The 17596-nt window shown below is 33.6% G+C and overlaps 1 protein-coding gene across 1 annotated transcript in view; it reads right to left on the bottom strand.

Annotated features, from left to right (window-relative positions):
• LOC114327420 (dynein axonemal heavy chain 2) overlaps nt 1–17596 on the bottom strand; it is a 221610-nt gene that overhangs the window by 87081 nt on the left and 116933 nt on the right. Inside the window, exons 30-31 of the mRNA XM_050642537.1 lie at nt 15064–15266; nt 2713–2898 (exon numbers count right to left, since the gene is read on the bottom strand). Coding sequence (XP_050498494.1) covers nt 2713–2898; nt 15064–15266 — 389 coding nt within the window. The remainder of the gene's footprint in view (nt 1–2712; nt 2899–15063; nt 15267–17596) is intronic.

Genomic DNA, 17596 nt, shown 5'->3' on the forward strand with positions numbered 1-17596 from the left:
AGTTACAACCGGAAGTACTGTTTTAAAGTCGCCGAAATAGTACAAGCGATATATTACTCGACGCGAAAATTGGTAAGATGAGAATAAATATATACTTCCGGTCATTATATCACTTCCGGTTAAAAAAGTGTAATCGAAAGTGCCACATTATAGTCTTTGATATATCAATCCTCTTCTTCTTCTTCTTCTTCTTCTTATACTTGTTTTAGATCTGTCGATCTGTTAATTCCGACGTTGAAGTATTTCTTGAGAGGTAGACTGCCAGCTATCTCTCCATCTTTTCGGTGGTCTCCCCGGTGGACGCTTGCCTGCTGGTTTTCCTTCTAGAGCAATTCTTGCTAGTCTGTGCTCCTCCATTCTTTTTAAATGACTGAACCATTCTCTTCGTCTTTGCCTGCCCCAACTGACTACATCTTGCACTCCACATTGTTCCCTGATGATGTTATTTCGTATTCTATCTCTTCTTGTCTTCCCTGCTATTGCTCTTAGTGTCTTTATTTCAGCTGTTCGTAGCATGCTTTTGGTTTTATTGGTGTCTTCTCTTGATTCAATGCCATAGGTCATAACAGGTCTGATGCAAGTTTTATAAATTCTAACTTTGCTGTCCTTTCTCATATATGGGTTATTCCAGACCACATCTCTCAAACATCCGGACAAGACAGCGGCCTTGTTAATTTGTCTTCTTAGGTCTCTGGCTGGGTCATGATAACTTAATAACTCTACACCTAGATATTTGAACTGGTTTAGCTGTTCTATGGGTTTCCCCTCTACCACGAGCTTGCATCTAATTGGGTCTTTCGCAATGGTAATGCATTTTGTTTTCTGCGTGGATATGTTCACGATTAACTATTTAGATTGGAAATAAGCCACAATTTAATTGTGGCTTATTTCCCATCTAAATAGTTAATCATAAAAATGCCACAAGGAAATACCTTTAGAACAACATGGATATGTTTATGTTGAGTCGTCGACATGCTTGATAGAATCGATAAAGTTGTCTTTGTAGGTCATCCTCGTCCTCTGCAATCAGGGCTGCATCATCCGCATAGCACACTGTACTGATTCTACTGTGACCGAGTCTGTATCCTAGTTGTAGCGATTCCACATCTTCTATTATTTCATCAATTAGCATATTGAATAGAAATGGACTGAGGCTGTCTCCCTGCCTGATTCCTCCTGGTGTTGGTATGTTGGCCGTAGTGGTGTCGTTTGTTTTAATTTTTGTCGTGTTGTTATTTTTTTTTTTTTTGAAAAATGGCTTTGGCAGAGAAATTGTTCATTTGTTTTATGACTTCAACAATGTTTGCCGGTATCCTTTTTTGCTTAATTTTCTTTATTATATCGCTAAGTCTGACTCTGTCAAATGCTTTCGTTAGGTCTACGAAGCAAATATATGCAGGTTTGTTATATTCTATCGACTTCTATTTCACTTGTTTCACTTGCTGTTCTTCTCTGTTCTTTATCTGTGATTCCAATTTATCCTTGAGTATGCCTGTGAATAACTTCATTGTCGTATTTAAGACAGTTATTCCTCTGTAGTTGTCCGGGCATGATCTTTTTCCTTTCTTAAAAATCGGTATTGTGATAATGGTGTGCCAATCTTGTGGTATCTTTGCTCTGTCTAAGATTTTGTTAAACAATGTTGTGAGACAATTAGTGAGTTTTTGACCGCCGTATTTCAGCAGTTCGTTCGGTATTCCATCAGTACCTGGCGATCGTCTATTCTTTAAGATCTTCATTCTCGCTTCTACTTCAGTTTCTTTAGTGATATATCTGTCTTGCTGTATTGTAATCGTGTTCGTCATTGGCGTCTTCACCTTTGTAGAGTTCTCTGAAATATTTTTTCCATGTCTTAGTTGGTATCCCCTTTGTCTGTACAAATTCAGTTACTGGTTTTTCTGTTTTTTAGCATTTTCCAAACTTTCCTCTGTGCGCCATAGATGTCGTGATCCATGTCACTTGTGAATTTGATCCAATGCTCTCTTTTTACTGCTCTTATTCGCGAATTTATTCTGTTTCTTGTTTCTATATAGATGGCGCGTTGTTCCTGCGTTCCAGTGCTTTTGTAACACAGATAGCGTTTTCTATTTTGTTCTGCGAGTTCTTTGACTTCTTGACAAAACCATGGTTTGTTGTTTCTTATTGCGCTGGTGTTTGTTTTTCTTTTGCCAATAGACTCTTCCGCAGCCTGCTAGATGTAGTTTTTGATTTCATTCCAGCATTCTTCTACTTCACAGTTGTGCATGTTAATGTTTTCCAATTTGCTTGTCAGCCTGCTTTCATACAATCTTTTTGTGCTCTCTGAGGTCATTGATTCTATATTGTATCTCTCGATGTATGTGTGGGATTTTTTGATTTTAATTGGTCGTTCTATCTGTATTTTACATAAAACCAAGTTATGATCTGTTCCAGTGTTAGCTGAGGCTAGGGCTCAATCCTCGCGTATTGAAAAGTCGAGGTCGAATATTTAATTCCGGTTTTGATATTATTTCCAGTGAAGAAGTTATAACCGGAAGTGTGGTAGAAATGACTCAAAACTAGTAAAATAGCATATCAATCGACGTAAAATTACACGAAAAGTTCAAATATCGACTCACAATTCTACTTCCGGTCTTGTTGTATAAAAACCTAGGATTTACGAAGTTCAATTGCTTGTTTTTTTTTTATTGAAAACAATATTCTTCTTATGACGGTATGATGGAACTGTCTTACCCTTGTTCGTATCGCCATCCATACGGCAGTTTCTCCGACCAAGAAGTAAAACCAAACGTTGGCTGTTCAACAAAATATTCGTATATGGTGTCTTTAATGGGAAAGACGCTCTCACGTTCCCTAACATAAGCGTCCAGTTTCTTTCTTCCATCTTCGTCCGTCGTGCTGCAGATGGACCATATGACACTAAAACATATTTAACTTAGTTATTAATAGTAGTGTAGTTTGTACATTACTAATTCTTTGTAATAATAGTGTAGTTTGAATGCGACATTAATGAAAAAACTGGAATCATTCGAGCTGTATATCACTAAAAAAACTATATTTCACAGAAATTTAAGACCGAATTATGGTGGTATTATCACCCTCTTGGGGGTGAAAAAGTATTCGTCCAAAGTAAGTCCGGAAATTGATAAACTGACTAATTTTAAGTAACTTTTGTTCTATACAGTTTTTTCACTAAGTCAATACTTTTCGAGTTATTTGCCAGTGAATATGTTCATTTTTTCAACAAAATAACCACACTTTTAGACGGTTTTTGCAAATAACTCAAATAATACGTATTTTTTCGAAAAAACATTTCTAGGAAAAATATAGCCTGTAAAAAATTTTAAAAAATGGTGTATATATCACGTTTTTATACCTACTAGAAGCAGAGTTAGAGCTAATTAAAAATAGGTTCATATTCGTCAAATTTCAAATGGAATATTTTAACGTGAAATAACCAAAAATGAAGCACATTTCGGGGAAAACTCATTACAACTTATTTAAAGTGTTTAAAAAAAGCTTTATTTTTGTTTTATAAAAAAAAATTTCTAGCATCAAAAGTAAACAAGTTACGCTCAAAATAAAGTTAGTCCCTTTTTTTTGGTAAAAAAATCGGGAAAATCACCCCCTAATTAGTATCTCAAATGAACTTAATCGTTACAACTTCACAAGTTTCTTGACCCGTGTATGTATTGTTTATATGATCTGTAAGTTTCATCGGTTCAAAGTCCTTATTTTTGAAAGGGCTGTAGTTAAAAGGGGTTGAACGAATCACTCATCACGAATGTATGCAAATTTAGAGACACCAAATCTCAATCAATTTTTGTCTAACAGAAAAACAAAAAAATACATGATATTCAGAAAAGCAATGCTGACTTTTTTTGTTTTTCGAAATTTTTGGTATCTCTAACAATTTTTAAGTTATTTTGAAAAAAATCATATTTTTCAAAACTAAAATTTTTAAAAATTTTACTTTAAAACCAAATTTTCTCCAAAATAAGCACTTTGAATCGATGAAACTTACAGATCATATAAACACAACATAAGTAAAATAATTTGTGGAGCGGTAGCGATTAATTTCATTTAAGCTGCTAATTAAGGGGTGGTCTTCCCGATTTTTTTTTGCCAAAACAAAAGCGACCAACTTTATTTTGAGCGTAACTTGCTTAAATTTAATGCTAAAAACTTTTTATTAAAACAGAAATAAATCTTTTTTAAAACACTTTAAAAAAGTTATAATAGATTTTCCCCAAAAACTGCTTAATTTTTTGGATATTTCACTTCGAAATATTCTATTTGAAAGGGCCTAGCCGGGTAAGATGGTGAAAAGTGCCCGAAACTCAATTTAAATTCCATATAGGTCACTTTTTAGCACATATAGAGGAACTCACTTTCTGAAATTTTTAGCCACCTAGGTGGTCACGTGACCCTCCTAGAGCCTAATTAGGCTTTTTACGTTTTTATTTTTTATCTCAGCCGCGTCAAGAGCTAGCCAAAAACTTTATTTAAAAAAGTTGTAAGTTTCAAAAGGATCTATATGAAAAAATTTTTTAAGTTTTTTGGCGGGAAATTCGATTTTTTACAACAATTTTAAACTTTCAAATAACTCTGAAAAAAAACTAAGACACTCGTTTTTACGAAAATCAATTATAATGTGTATTTTTGCACAATCTTTCACTCTGAATTTTTTTAAATTTTTAAAATTGGTGAAACGTACCTTTAAAAATAAAAAACCGCATTTTTTCGGTTTTTTTTTTTCGTTTTTTGATACAATTTTATACATATTTTTCAAAAAAGGTAACACCGTCACTATAATAGGTAAAAAAATGAAAAATAATTGGGGTTTGCTTAATAAAATTTTTTTGTAACACATGAATACCCTTTTGTATACAGGGCGTTGAGGAAAACAAAATTTTACACTTTTTTTACGATTTTGCCGAAACTACTGGTAACATTGCAATAGAATTTGGCAGGTTTTAAGAGGTAGTTATTGTGCATTTTTTGACATACAATTAAGAATTTTATATACATCATTGGCGCGCATACGGGTAATGGTCTGAACTTTTTAAAGAAAAAAAGATGGTACGCCACTGACATATTTCAAATTAACAATCATTTTTTAATTTCTCGTTCCATTTGTGACAAAAAATCTATCTTCCCATTTTTTCATACGACGCGCCGTTTTGTTGCAAAAAATAAAATATCTTAACGCTTCCAAAGTATTCGAATTAATTTTTATAATGGATGTACGAGTTTATGTATGTAGATGTAGAAACTACTAGAAGTTCGAATGCTTTGTAAGGATTAAGATCTTTTATTTTTTGAATAAAAATGGCGCGTCGTAGGAAAAAATAAGAAGATAGATTTTTTGTCACAAATTGAACGTGGAATTCAAAAACGATTGTTAATTTGAAATATGTCAGTGGCGTACTATCTTTATTCTTTAAAAAGTTCAGACCATTACCCCTATGCGCGCCAATGATGAATATCAAATCCTGAATTGTATGTCAAAACATGCACAATAACTACCTCTTAAAACTCGCCAAGTTTTATTACAATGTTGCCAGTAGTTTCAGCAAAATCGTAAAAAAATGTGTAAAATTTCTTCTAAAAAGTTTTCTTCAACGCCCTGTATCTTGAAAATGGATGGCGTTACAAAAAAAATTTATAAAACAAACCCCAATTATTTTTCAGTTTTTTACCTATTCTAGTGACGGTGTTACCTTTTCTGAAAAATATGTATAAAATTGTATCAAAAAACGAAAAAAAAAACCGAAAAAATGCGGTTTTTTATTTTTAAAGGTACGTTTCACCAATTTTAAAAATCTGAAAAAATTCAGGGTGAAATATTGTGCAGAAATACACGTTATAATTGATTTGCGTAAAAACGAGTGTCTTAGTTTTTTTTTCAGAGTTATTTAAAAGTTTAAAATTGTTCTAAAAATTCGAATTTTCCGCCAAAAAATAAAAAATAAATTTCATATAGATCTTTTTAAACTTACAACTTTTTTAAATAAAGTTTTTGGCTAGCTCTTGATGCGGCTGAGATAAAAAATAAAAACATAAAAAGCCTAATTAGGCTCTAGGGGGGTCACGTGACCACCTAGGGGGCTAAAAATTTCAGAAAGTGAGTTCCTCTATATGTGCTAAAAAGTGGCCTATATGGAATTTAAATCGAGTTGGGGGCACTTTTCACCATCTTACCCGGCTAGGCCCTTTGGCGAATATGAATATATTTTTCATTGGCTATAACTCTGGTTTTACGAGGTCCAGAGACCTAACGCGTACACCATTTTTTTTTTACTTTTGTTACAGGCTATATTTTTGGTAAGAACGTTTTTTTCGACGAAATACTTACTTTTTGAGTTATTTGCGAAAAACCGTCTAAAAATGTAGTTATTTTGTTGAAAAATAAACATATTCACTCGCAAATAACTCGAAAAGTGTTGACTTGGCGAAAAAGCTCTATAGAACAAAAGTTACTTAAAATTAGTCAGTTTATTTATTTCCGGACTTATTTTACACTTATATTTTTTCACCCCCAGGGCAAAAGCACACATCGGCACAATATCACTTTTTTTCTTTGACATGTAAGCTATGAGCTATGCGTATGCCAAATTTCATGTCAATCCAAGCGGTTCTTTATTTAGATACAGAAAATTCCCGAATCGATGGAAATTGGCCCATGTCATTATGATACCAAAACCCGGCAAAAATAGCACTTTTCCGCAAAATTACAGGCCGATAAGCTTACTTCCAGCAATAAGCAAAATAGCAGAAAGAGTCATTCTAAGCCGACTACAAGCCGAGACAAACAGACTAGAAATAATCCCCGAAGCTCAGTTTGGCTTTAGAGCAGAACATTCCAGTGAGCTACAAGTACTCAGACTAACAGAATACGTAGCAGCAGGATTTAATGAAAAACAATATACCAGCGCAGCCTTTCTGGATGTAAGCAAAGCCTTCGACAGAGTCTGGCATAAAGGACTAATATACAAAATGAGAGGCTATGGATACAGCGTGGCAATGACAAGACTAATCTCTTCGTACTTAAGAGGCCGGAGTTTTAAAGTTCGTATAGGACAAGTTCTGTCTGGGCTCGGGACTCCGGAAGCTGGAGTACCACAAGGAGCGGTCCTGTCGCCACTACTGTACTCAATATACACCGCCGACGTTCCAAGAACACCTGGAACACTATTAAGCCTTTATGCCGATGACACAGCGATAGCGGCCAAACACCGAGACATAGATGTAGCAGTGAACAATCTACAAACAGCGCTAGACGACGTTGAAGAATGGTGTATTAAATGGAAAATAGCCATAAACTCAGAAAAAACACAAGCGGTGCTATTCAAAAAGAGAAGACAAAGCCCAGAAGAACAACTTACGGTGCAAAACAACCCCATAGAGTGGAAAGATCACGCGAAATACCTAGGAGTCATAATGGACAAAGGCTTAACATTTCAAAAACACGTAGAAGCCACAATTAAAAAAGCCAATATGGCCAAAGCATCACTAAGAGGACTCGTAGGTAGAAAAAGTAAATTAAGAACTAAAACGAAGATAAGATTAATCAATAGCATAATAATACCAATTTTGACATATGCATCTCTCGCGTGGGGACACGTATGCAAAACAACAAAAAAGAAGATCCAAGCGGCACACAACAGCAGCCTAAGGGAAGCAGCGAACGTCCCAAGATACGTGGCGGAAAGACACCTATTCAGAGAACTCCAACAAATCAGAGTGACCGACATAATGACGGAAAGAGCCAGGACAAAATTCCCAGAGCTGGAAAATCATCCAAGTCCCATACTGCGAGAGATAATGCGATACGACGCCTTCCACCGATGGAAGCACAAACGTCCAAAACAACAAATAGTGGATTAAAGAAAATAAACATTAGAGATAAAATAAAAAGAAATAAATAAAATGACAGTAAATAAGATATAAAATAAGAAATAAAATAAAAGTGGACAATACGTGGCTCCATCAACAACGACAAGGCAATTAGTGTGGGCCCCATACTCGCTAATTTTTACTAATTAAGATTTTATTTTCAGGACATCCTACAAAAAAAAATACAAAAAACCCAAAATAATCGGCCTTGGCCAAAAAAAAAAAATTACTAACACCGGCGCAAGCCAAAAAAAAAAAAAAACCCGGGCAAGTAGGGCCCAACCCTTGAGCACCAGGTCTCTGAACCGAGCTTAACTCGGTTCAGAGGCCTGGGGCCCAAGCAAGCAATTTTAGTACCGCGGACAAGTCACAAGAAGATAACAGGCATATAGCGCTTCACGCTGGCCTGATTTGCAAATCGATTAGGGCACCACGTTGGTATTCTATTACCCAGGATTCCCACGTGAAAAGCATTTGGCTGATAGTTGTGCCCCTATCGCGCATCAGCGTGCTATAGGGGGGAAAGGGATGGCCCGGAGCATTGGAGCGCGGTGGAGTGACTCCTGTCTTAGACTCGAGTTAATACACCTCGCTCCAATGAATTGTTACACCCGAACGTACTTCCTCAGGGGTGAACAAGTCTCATGGGTCGGGTTGAATCAAATTGCTTGCTTGCTATTTAGAGCAAAAACCGTGAAAGAATGGACTAATGTTAGAAGTCTCGAATTTCCTAAATCTGTTGTCCGATTTGACTGATTCTTTGAGTATGTTACAGCCTATTATTTAAGAATATCGTTGTAATATTATTGTTGCTAGACGGGTAAAGGTCATTTTTATACCGGCTGTAACAATAATACTGTGTTTTTTCTTAAAGTTCGGAACACCCTGTCGAATATTCGAGCATATAAAAAATATTTAAATTAAAATTCAATTGTAGCCTTAGGCTTTATTAACATTTTCTTTTTTGATTCATTTGCTTAAGTTGGATCATAAAAAAGTTTGGTACGTTAAGAGGAAACAGTAGCGATCAACAGGTAGCCAAAACGCGTTCCAAGATTGCGGCTGTAATTTTTAATATTTTTTCGAGATATTTGGCACACGTATTCGTAATATAATAAAGAATGGCGGTACAGAGCCCAATTTGAAAAATATATTAATATGTGGAAATTACTCTGTAATAAATACAATATTAAAAAAACGAGCCTGTACCGCCATTAAAGAAGAACAAAAAAATACACTTTCTTCAAATAAACTTTTTTATCCGATGCCTAGATTTTTTGTCATTTTGGAACTACTAAAATTTTTTATTTCATTAGTAGTTCCAAAATGACACAAAATCTAGGCATCGGATAAAAAAGTTTATTTGAAGAAAGTGTATTTTTTTGTTCTTCTTAATGGCGGTACAGGCTCGTTTTTTTAATATTGTATTTAATTACAGAGTAATTTCCACATATTAATATATTTTTCAAATTGGGCTCTGTACCGCCATTCTTTATTATATTACGAATACGTGTGCCAAATATCTCGAAACAATATTCAAAGTTACAGCCGCAATCTTGGAACGCGTTTTGGCTACCTGTTGATCGCTACTGTATCACCTTAACAACTAGCGATGTTTCTCATCAACAAATCCTCAATTTCTGCTTAGTTTAATAAACAAGCCTAAAGTAGGCTATGAGAAATTAACAATGTAATGGATGTCAAATGGTTAACAGTCAACAAGTGGCTTGTTGTGAAAATTAGTAGATTTATTATTTAAAGTTTTGGAAGGAATTGGACCCACGATGAGTGTGTTCAAGTAGTGATCTTACATAGCGAAGGATTTAGCTACCATGATATCGGCTCCTTATAGGCTATTGATTATGTACTATAGAAAGGAACTACAACGTTAACGGGGTTTTATTATTTCATATGGTCAATGAACCTCTATATATGAAAAAACCGCGGAGTGCTACCATTTAAAGGGGTGCGTTTTTGAGAAATTGGTGAATTAGTCCCTGGGCACAGGTTACATTAGGGTGAGTTCTATGCACTTTTGGTACAAACACGTCTACATAAAAATTCTTCCTCGTTAAATTTTCTATCTAAATATAACTTTTTAAAGTCAAAGATACTTTTTTTTACAAAAATATATTCAAAAGAAAAAGCACAAAGAAACCCAAAAGAAAGAAATTTTGTTTTTTGTCCCGTAACTTTTGTCCACGGAGATATAGGTATAGACATTGCTTCACAGAAAAAAACTTACATATTTTCTCTTTAAAATGATGTTTAGTAGAGGTCATTAGGATCTACAGTTTTCGAAATATGATTTTTCAAAGTTCGCCACTCACAGCAATTTTGGGCAATTTTCCTTGTTATTTCGCAAATATTGTTCTGTAACTTTTTTCTACGTAGCTTTAGGCATATGCAATGGTACATGTAAGAGGAATAGAAATCAATTACCTTTAAAATGTTCTACTGTATAATGTTGTACGACTTCTTTTAAAGAGTTTATCTTTTTCAAAATTTTATACTTTTAACGAGTTTTTATATTTTTTACGATTATTTTTTAAATTTCCCATTATAACTTTTTTTTTCCACATTTAGGTATATATTATAAGTAATAAAAAAGAAAGTTTATTTATTCTGTTTTCTTTAAAATGGGGTATTATAAAAAATTCTAGAATTATTTTTGAATAAGATATGCTTTTTCAAAATGTAATAAGTACTTGCAACGATTTTTGATTTTAGGATTATTTTTTAAATTTCTCATTATAACTTTTTTATGTGATTGTGTGTTATGATTAAATCTTATTGTTTATAGGTAATACTTTGGATCCACTTGACTCGGCCGGGCAAACTTCAAAATATGGATTAATACCAATATTTAGGTACTGTCAAAGCTCCTGCAACACAAGCTTTGCTTGAAAAAATAGCATGTAAATGTAAGGATGTACAAAAAACTGCGGTTGTAGGAAGATAGGAATTAGTTGTTCAATTTTCTGCCAAGGGTGCATGTGTATGGGTACTAATTGTGGGAACTCTAAGGTAACTGAGGTGTCAGAGGATGATATTGAAGCTAATACTAACGAAGAGATGAACTTTGATTTTGAAATTTTTTTAAATGTTAACGTTTAAATAATTTTAACTAAAGTGATGTTTTCTAAGACTAATGTTTATGTAATTTTTGTAAAAGAAATAATTTTAAATAATACAGGTAAAAAAATATCAAAGAATCACTCGGTTTCGATCATTTAAATATAGAGGATACACCATTTTAAAGAACAGAAAGTAAGCCCTCTTTATTGGGCAATATATAGTATATTCCTGTAAAAGAAAGAAAAAGTTATAATAAGAAATTTCAAAAATAATCGTAAAAATGTAAAAAATAATATTTTTTTATATTAGGTACGAATTATATAATATATAATATAATATTATATTATACATACTATATATAATATATAATATATAATATATAATATATAATATATAATATATAATATAATATTATATTATATATACTATATATAATATATAATATATTATATAATAATATTATTTTATTTTTATATTATATTATAAAAAATCGTTAAAAGTATAAAACCTTAAAAACTTGAAAAACCATAGTCTCTTTAAAAAAAGTCGTACAACGTTATACAGTAGACCATTTTAAAGGTAATTGATTTTCATTCCTATTACGTGTACCATTGCATATACCTAAAGTTACGTAAAAAAAAGTTACAGGACAATATTTGCGAAATAACAAGGAAAATTGCCCAAAATTGCTGTGAGGGGCGAATTTTGAAAAATCAGATTTCGAAAACTATAAATCCTAATTACCTCTACTAAACAACATTTTAAAGAAGAAATATGTAGGTTTTTTTTCTGTAAAGCAATGTCTATACCTATATCCTCGTGGACAAAAGTTATGGGGCAAAAAACAAAATTTCTTTCTTTTGGGTTTCTTTGTGCTTTTTCTTTTGAATATATTTTTGTAAAAAAAAGTATCACTGACTTTAAAAAGTGATATTTAGATAGCAAATTTAACCAGGAAGAATTTTTATATAGATATATTTGTACCAGAAGTGCATAGAACTCGCCCTAATGTAACCTGTGCCCAGGGACTAATTCACCCATTTCTCAAAAACGCACCCCTTTAAATGGTAGCACTCCGCGGTTTTTTCATATATAGATGTCCACTGACCATATGAAATAATAAAACCCCGTTAACTGTGTAGTTCCTTTTAGCTATCTTATTTTGAATATAATCAATAGCCTATTATATTGGTAACAATTTTTTGCTAATGCACGATAATGCAAGACCACGTTCACGAACTGTAACCGAATATTTACAACAGGTAAATCTTCGGACTTCGCATAGTCCAGATCTTAACCTGCTTGAAAATTTGTGGGACATAATTGGCAGAAGACTACGACAACGTTTGCCACCTCCTAGAACCTTACAAGAGGTAAAAACAGTAGCTCTCGAGATTTGAAATGATATTGATCAAGACCAAATAGCATACCTCATTTGTAATATAAAAGTACAAATCTCTTTTATTATCGAACATAAGCGAATGAATCCAAAAACAAGATGTTAAGAAAGTCTAAGGGTACAATTGAGTTTTAATTTAAATATTTTATATATGCTAGAATATTACACAGGGTGTTCCGAACTTTAAGAAAAAAAAACACAGTATGATTGTTACACCCAGTATAAAATGCCTTTTACCTGTCTAGTAGGGTGGTTCGAAAAAAACTTTTTTTCTTATTTCAGATCGCTATACTGCGCAAAAGTTGCTGTTGGTATAGACTTGAAAAAATCACTAATTATTATTTTTTTATTAATTTGTCTTCCGGTCGCGTAATGGCATCGAAGTTAGCAAAAATTGCGAAAAACCTTAATTTTTCATATATTTTTTTAACAGGCCAGATGGTTTTAATTGCGTTCCTATACCATGAATTAACTACTAAAAGTATAAAAAATCAATATAAATGCACTTATTATACATTTTTTTCATATCTTCCGGTCGCACAACATAATACAAAATGAGTAAAATGAGTAGTTTTTGCAAAATTTCGAAGTTTGACTGTTTGGTACAATTTAACCATACGACTTTTAGAGATGGTATAGTTTAATTAAATTACAATAATATATTTAAAATCCAAGCATATAAGATAAATTTTGATATTCAATTGTTATTCGGTCGCGCAGCTTCGTCAAAAACAGCAGACTACCGAGAGGCGAGGTGAAAGTGACGAATGCCAGCGTAGCGCGCGCAGCCACAAGTAAAGATACATGTGGGAATACCTCTACAATGGAGTATTTGTCTTCTCCATTACAATTAACTGCCATTCCACCACCTTTTCCAACACTTAGATGAAATACAACAGGCCCAATAGGATATTCCGGACCAATTGGAAAGGCCCTACCTGATTGTGAAAGACTACCACTTATTGATTTTAATCCTATTGATTGTGAAATTCCAAAAGTTGACAAGCGTATTCTTAGCCAGCACCAAAAATTGTACTTGCTTGAGATATCAGAAGTCATCAAGTCAGGACATTGTTCAGAAGACTTTGTAGTGGGTACATGATCCTAGCCCAACGTCACATTCAAGATGGCTTACTACTGCAAACCGAGTTTTGCGTTTCTACATCAGTTTGTCCCACCCTTCTGAAAATCTGAGAGAGATTGTCACATTCATTATCAAATGTTATAATATGCCTATGTGGTTTGCCACAAAAATAAACCACAAATTCACAGATGGGCCTAGACATGATTACAAAATCGTTGAATCTTCAAGGTACTTACCAGAAGAGCTGCTTCAAGTTGTTGATCCCGTTTTACAACGTAATGCTTACTTTGCCCATCCCGAAAATTTACTTTTGGCTATGATAACTGATGACAGAAACCATGTCCGAGAGCTGGGCTTTAGGCGTATCATAAAGGAAAATTAAGCAATATCTGAAAGTGACTCTATCAGAATCTTTAATCCACCAAACTTAAACTTTGAATTTAAATAGTATGTATTACGAAATTATCAAATGGAACACCAGTACACTGACTCCCCTCTACTGCTAAGAACATTGACTAATGAAGAGATAAAACAGTATGTGAGCAATGACTTCAAGCTTGTTATGAGTATAGATACTTTGCCATGCCATACACAGGCAGTTGAAAGATGCGTTAAGCTAGTGACCGAAGATTCAAGTAAAGTGTGTGGACACAGTTCCAGAGACGGCTATATTAGAACCACAGTATTGCATCGCTCAGCGATGCCTACGATTAAAATCAACAACAACTGGTAGTCTTTCACAATCGGGTAGGGCCTTTCCAATCGGTCCGGATATCCTATAGTGCCTGTTGAATTTCCATCTAAGTGTTGTAAAAGGTGGCGGAATAGCAGTTCGTTGTAATGGAGAAGACAAATACTCCATTGTAGAGGTCTTCCCACATGTACCTCTATTTGTGGCTGCACGAACTTCGCTGGCAATCGTCACTTTCGCCTCGCCTCTCAGTAGTCTGCTGTTTTTGACGAAGCTGCGCGACCGAATTCCACTTGAATATCAAAAGGTATCTTATATGCTTGGATTTTAAATATATTATTGTAATTGAATTAAACTATAGCATCTCTAAAAGTAGTATGATTAAATTGTACTAAACAGTCAAACTTTGAAATTTTGCAAAAACTACTAATTTTACTCATTTTGTATTATGTTGCGCGACCGGAAGATATGAAACAAATGTATAATAAGTGCATTTATATTGATTTTACATACTTTTAGTAGTTAATTCATGGTATAGGAACGCAATTAAAACCATCTGGCCTGTTAAAAAAAATATATGAAAAATTAAGGTTTTTCACAATTTTTGCTAACTTCGATGGCATTGCGCGACCAGAAGACAAATTAATAAAAAAATAATAATTAGTGATTTTTTCAAGTCAATACCAATGGCAACTTTTGCGCACTATAGCGATCTGAAATAAGAGAAAAAGTTTGTTTCGAACCACCCTACTGTCTAGCTACAATAATATTACATCGAATTTCTTAAATAATAAGGCTATAACATACTAAAAAATCACTCAAATCGGAGAAGTTTAGAAAATTCGAGACTTCTAAGGTGTACAATTCAGCAAGTGAGTCGATTATTTTGCTCTTAAGTGTAGTTATGCTCCAGTGGATAAATTATAATCTTACCAGAACAAGAACCAACTTTTAGTGCAATCGTAAAACTTTTCTTCGTTCTTCGGGTTAAATCCGAATTCCTTGGTCATAAAAATATTCAGAAGATTGCAGCAGGAAATGACCAAGTTCAGCTCTGCACATTGAACGTTCTCTTCGCAGTAGAGTCGTTTGAACTCAAGAATAGGCTTAACGTAAACTTGGAACAGATCTGTCATCTACAAAATTATGAATATTGGTCAATGAAGAGTCTTTTCCAGTGTCCTAGAGTCTGACCAGACAGTCTCTATTCTCAAACACTATATTAATGCTACAAGTGATATCAACAACAATAAATGGGAATATATTACAAGTGTATGCAAACTCAAATATGGAGAAAAATTTAGAAATAGGTTTAACATATTCGCGGTGTGCAAGTACTTGGAAGGGAAACGAGAAATGATCGTGCGCGAGTCGCGGAGAAATATTGCAACTATCTTAAATAATTCATATTGTCAATTGAAATTGTCAAATTGACGTATATTTCATACCTTCTATCATTGAAGCTGAAAAATTATATATTGCTCCACAATATTGATATGATATGCAATTATTATATAAAGGTAAATTTAATTAATTGTATTTTGCTTGCAGTACTGCATTTTAATAACTAATTTTATTTACTACATACAATTGTTTACGTTTGCATAACATAACCTGCATCTTATTTTTTCTTCTTATTATTTTTTTGGACTATGGCCTTGCCAATTATCCAGCAACCAGGACTAATATAATTGGCCAATATAATTATAAGTGCGAATAAAAGTACAGAGCGTAGAAATAGAGGTCGCTTTGCCGAACTTGCACGGTCCCAATACAAAGAAACACGATCATCATTATCATCATCAACGGCGTGACAGCTATTCGTGAGTTTTCGCCGCATTTACTTCCAGTTTGTGGAAACTGTGGCACTGTTTCCCATTGCCTCAATCCCATTTCCCTCCATCAAGATTACTTCTGACTGAATTTTTTCACTTTTTCTAGGCCCTCCTACAGACCATTTCTTATCTGGTCTTTCCCAAAACACATTCTTTAAAGGTAATTATTGTTACTTCTTGTCACATACCCTGCCCATCTGAGTCTATTGGCCTTTATATATCTGACTAGATTTTCTTTTCCGAAGAGAGAATCTAACTCGTTATTGTATTTGCGCCTAGATTCGTTTGACACACTGTCTCTGCAAGGGCCATAATATCATTCGAAGGGTTTTACGTTCCCACACCATACCATACCAGCAATTTATTTACTTCTCTTCTTTTAGCCTCCCTGTTTTACTTCCATACGCGTCTGGTGGTCGTATTATGGTCATATATATCTGAATTTTTTGCACCTCGTGAGTTCATTAGATGTTGTATTGCAAAGAAAGATCTGTTTCCTGCCATTATTTGCCTTTCAACTTCTCTTTCATTTGATAGTTAAATTCTTTAATGCCCGACTAGTATATTATTTGACAAATAATGACATGATTTCGAAGTCAGTTAAGTATGATATAATGCCCTAGAATACGTTATTTTGAAAAATAACGCCCTAGGGTATTAAATTTAAATAACTAGTTAAATACTGTAAAGTTGACAAATAACACCCTAAGTAAAACTATGGTTACCACAATTACGTTACGATTATTGCTGGTACCTAAATGAAAATTCATTCAAATTGTTTGCGTATAAAGAATAATTTAGGGCCGATTTCTCATATCGAGTTCAACTCCAGTTTAACCTGAACTTTTATGAACGTCAGTTTAAAGACAAAATCGTCTTTCTCAATTCACATTCAACCGATGGTTGTTTAACCTTCCGATGACCAACCTTTTTTTGTTACCCGGATGACCAAGGGGGGGAAAAATGACCCCAGGTCAAAAATGTCAAAAATGACAAATAAAAAAAAAATTTTTTTTAATTTTTAATTTTTTTTTTGGCATGGACTTTATATCATTCAGCCAGTCACAAAATGAGTATTAGTGTCATGTGTAGTGTGCATGTTGAGTAAGTGTCTTGTTACTTTGCAAAGTCGACGTCATTAGCGTAAAACTACTTGTAATTACACATAATAGACGCTATTTTACTAAACATCAACTTCAGAATATATTTTTTATTCGTAAAATATAGGGAATTTTTTTTATTTCAAAATATGAGGATATCTAGAATGATATTAAAGTCAAATAAAAAAATAATGAGTTAAAAATTAAAAATACTTTTAAATTTATTAAAGGAAAACATACGCTGGGGTCACAATTTCCCCCGCTTGGTCATCCGATGGTTAAACTTGAACGATGCTTGAACGCTGGAATTCGGCCGTTGCAAAGATTTCAGAACCCAGTTCAGATAATTTATATGAAACGCTGTCATAATATAAATATAACCTATTTTATTATATTAAGCCCAACGATAAACGATAACATTATTTTTGTTTTTATAACATTTATTTATAATTATTAAAATGACTATTTGACTATAAATATTTAAATTTAACTTTATTCAAAAACAGCATTAAAAAGGTCGTTCAAAATGGG

Source organism: Diabrotica virgifera, chromosome 2 (assembly GCF_917563875.1).
Source record: "Diabrotica virgifera virgifera chromosome 2, PGI_DIABVI_V3a".
Lineage (NCBI taxonomy): Eukaryota > Metazoa > Arthropoda > Insecta > Coleoptera > Chrysomelidae > Diabrotica > Diabrotica virgifera.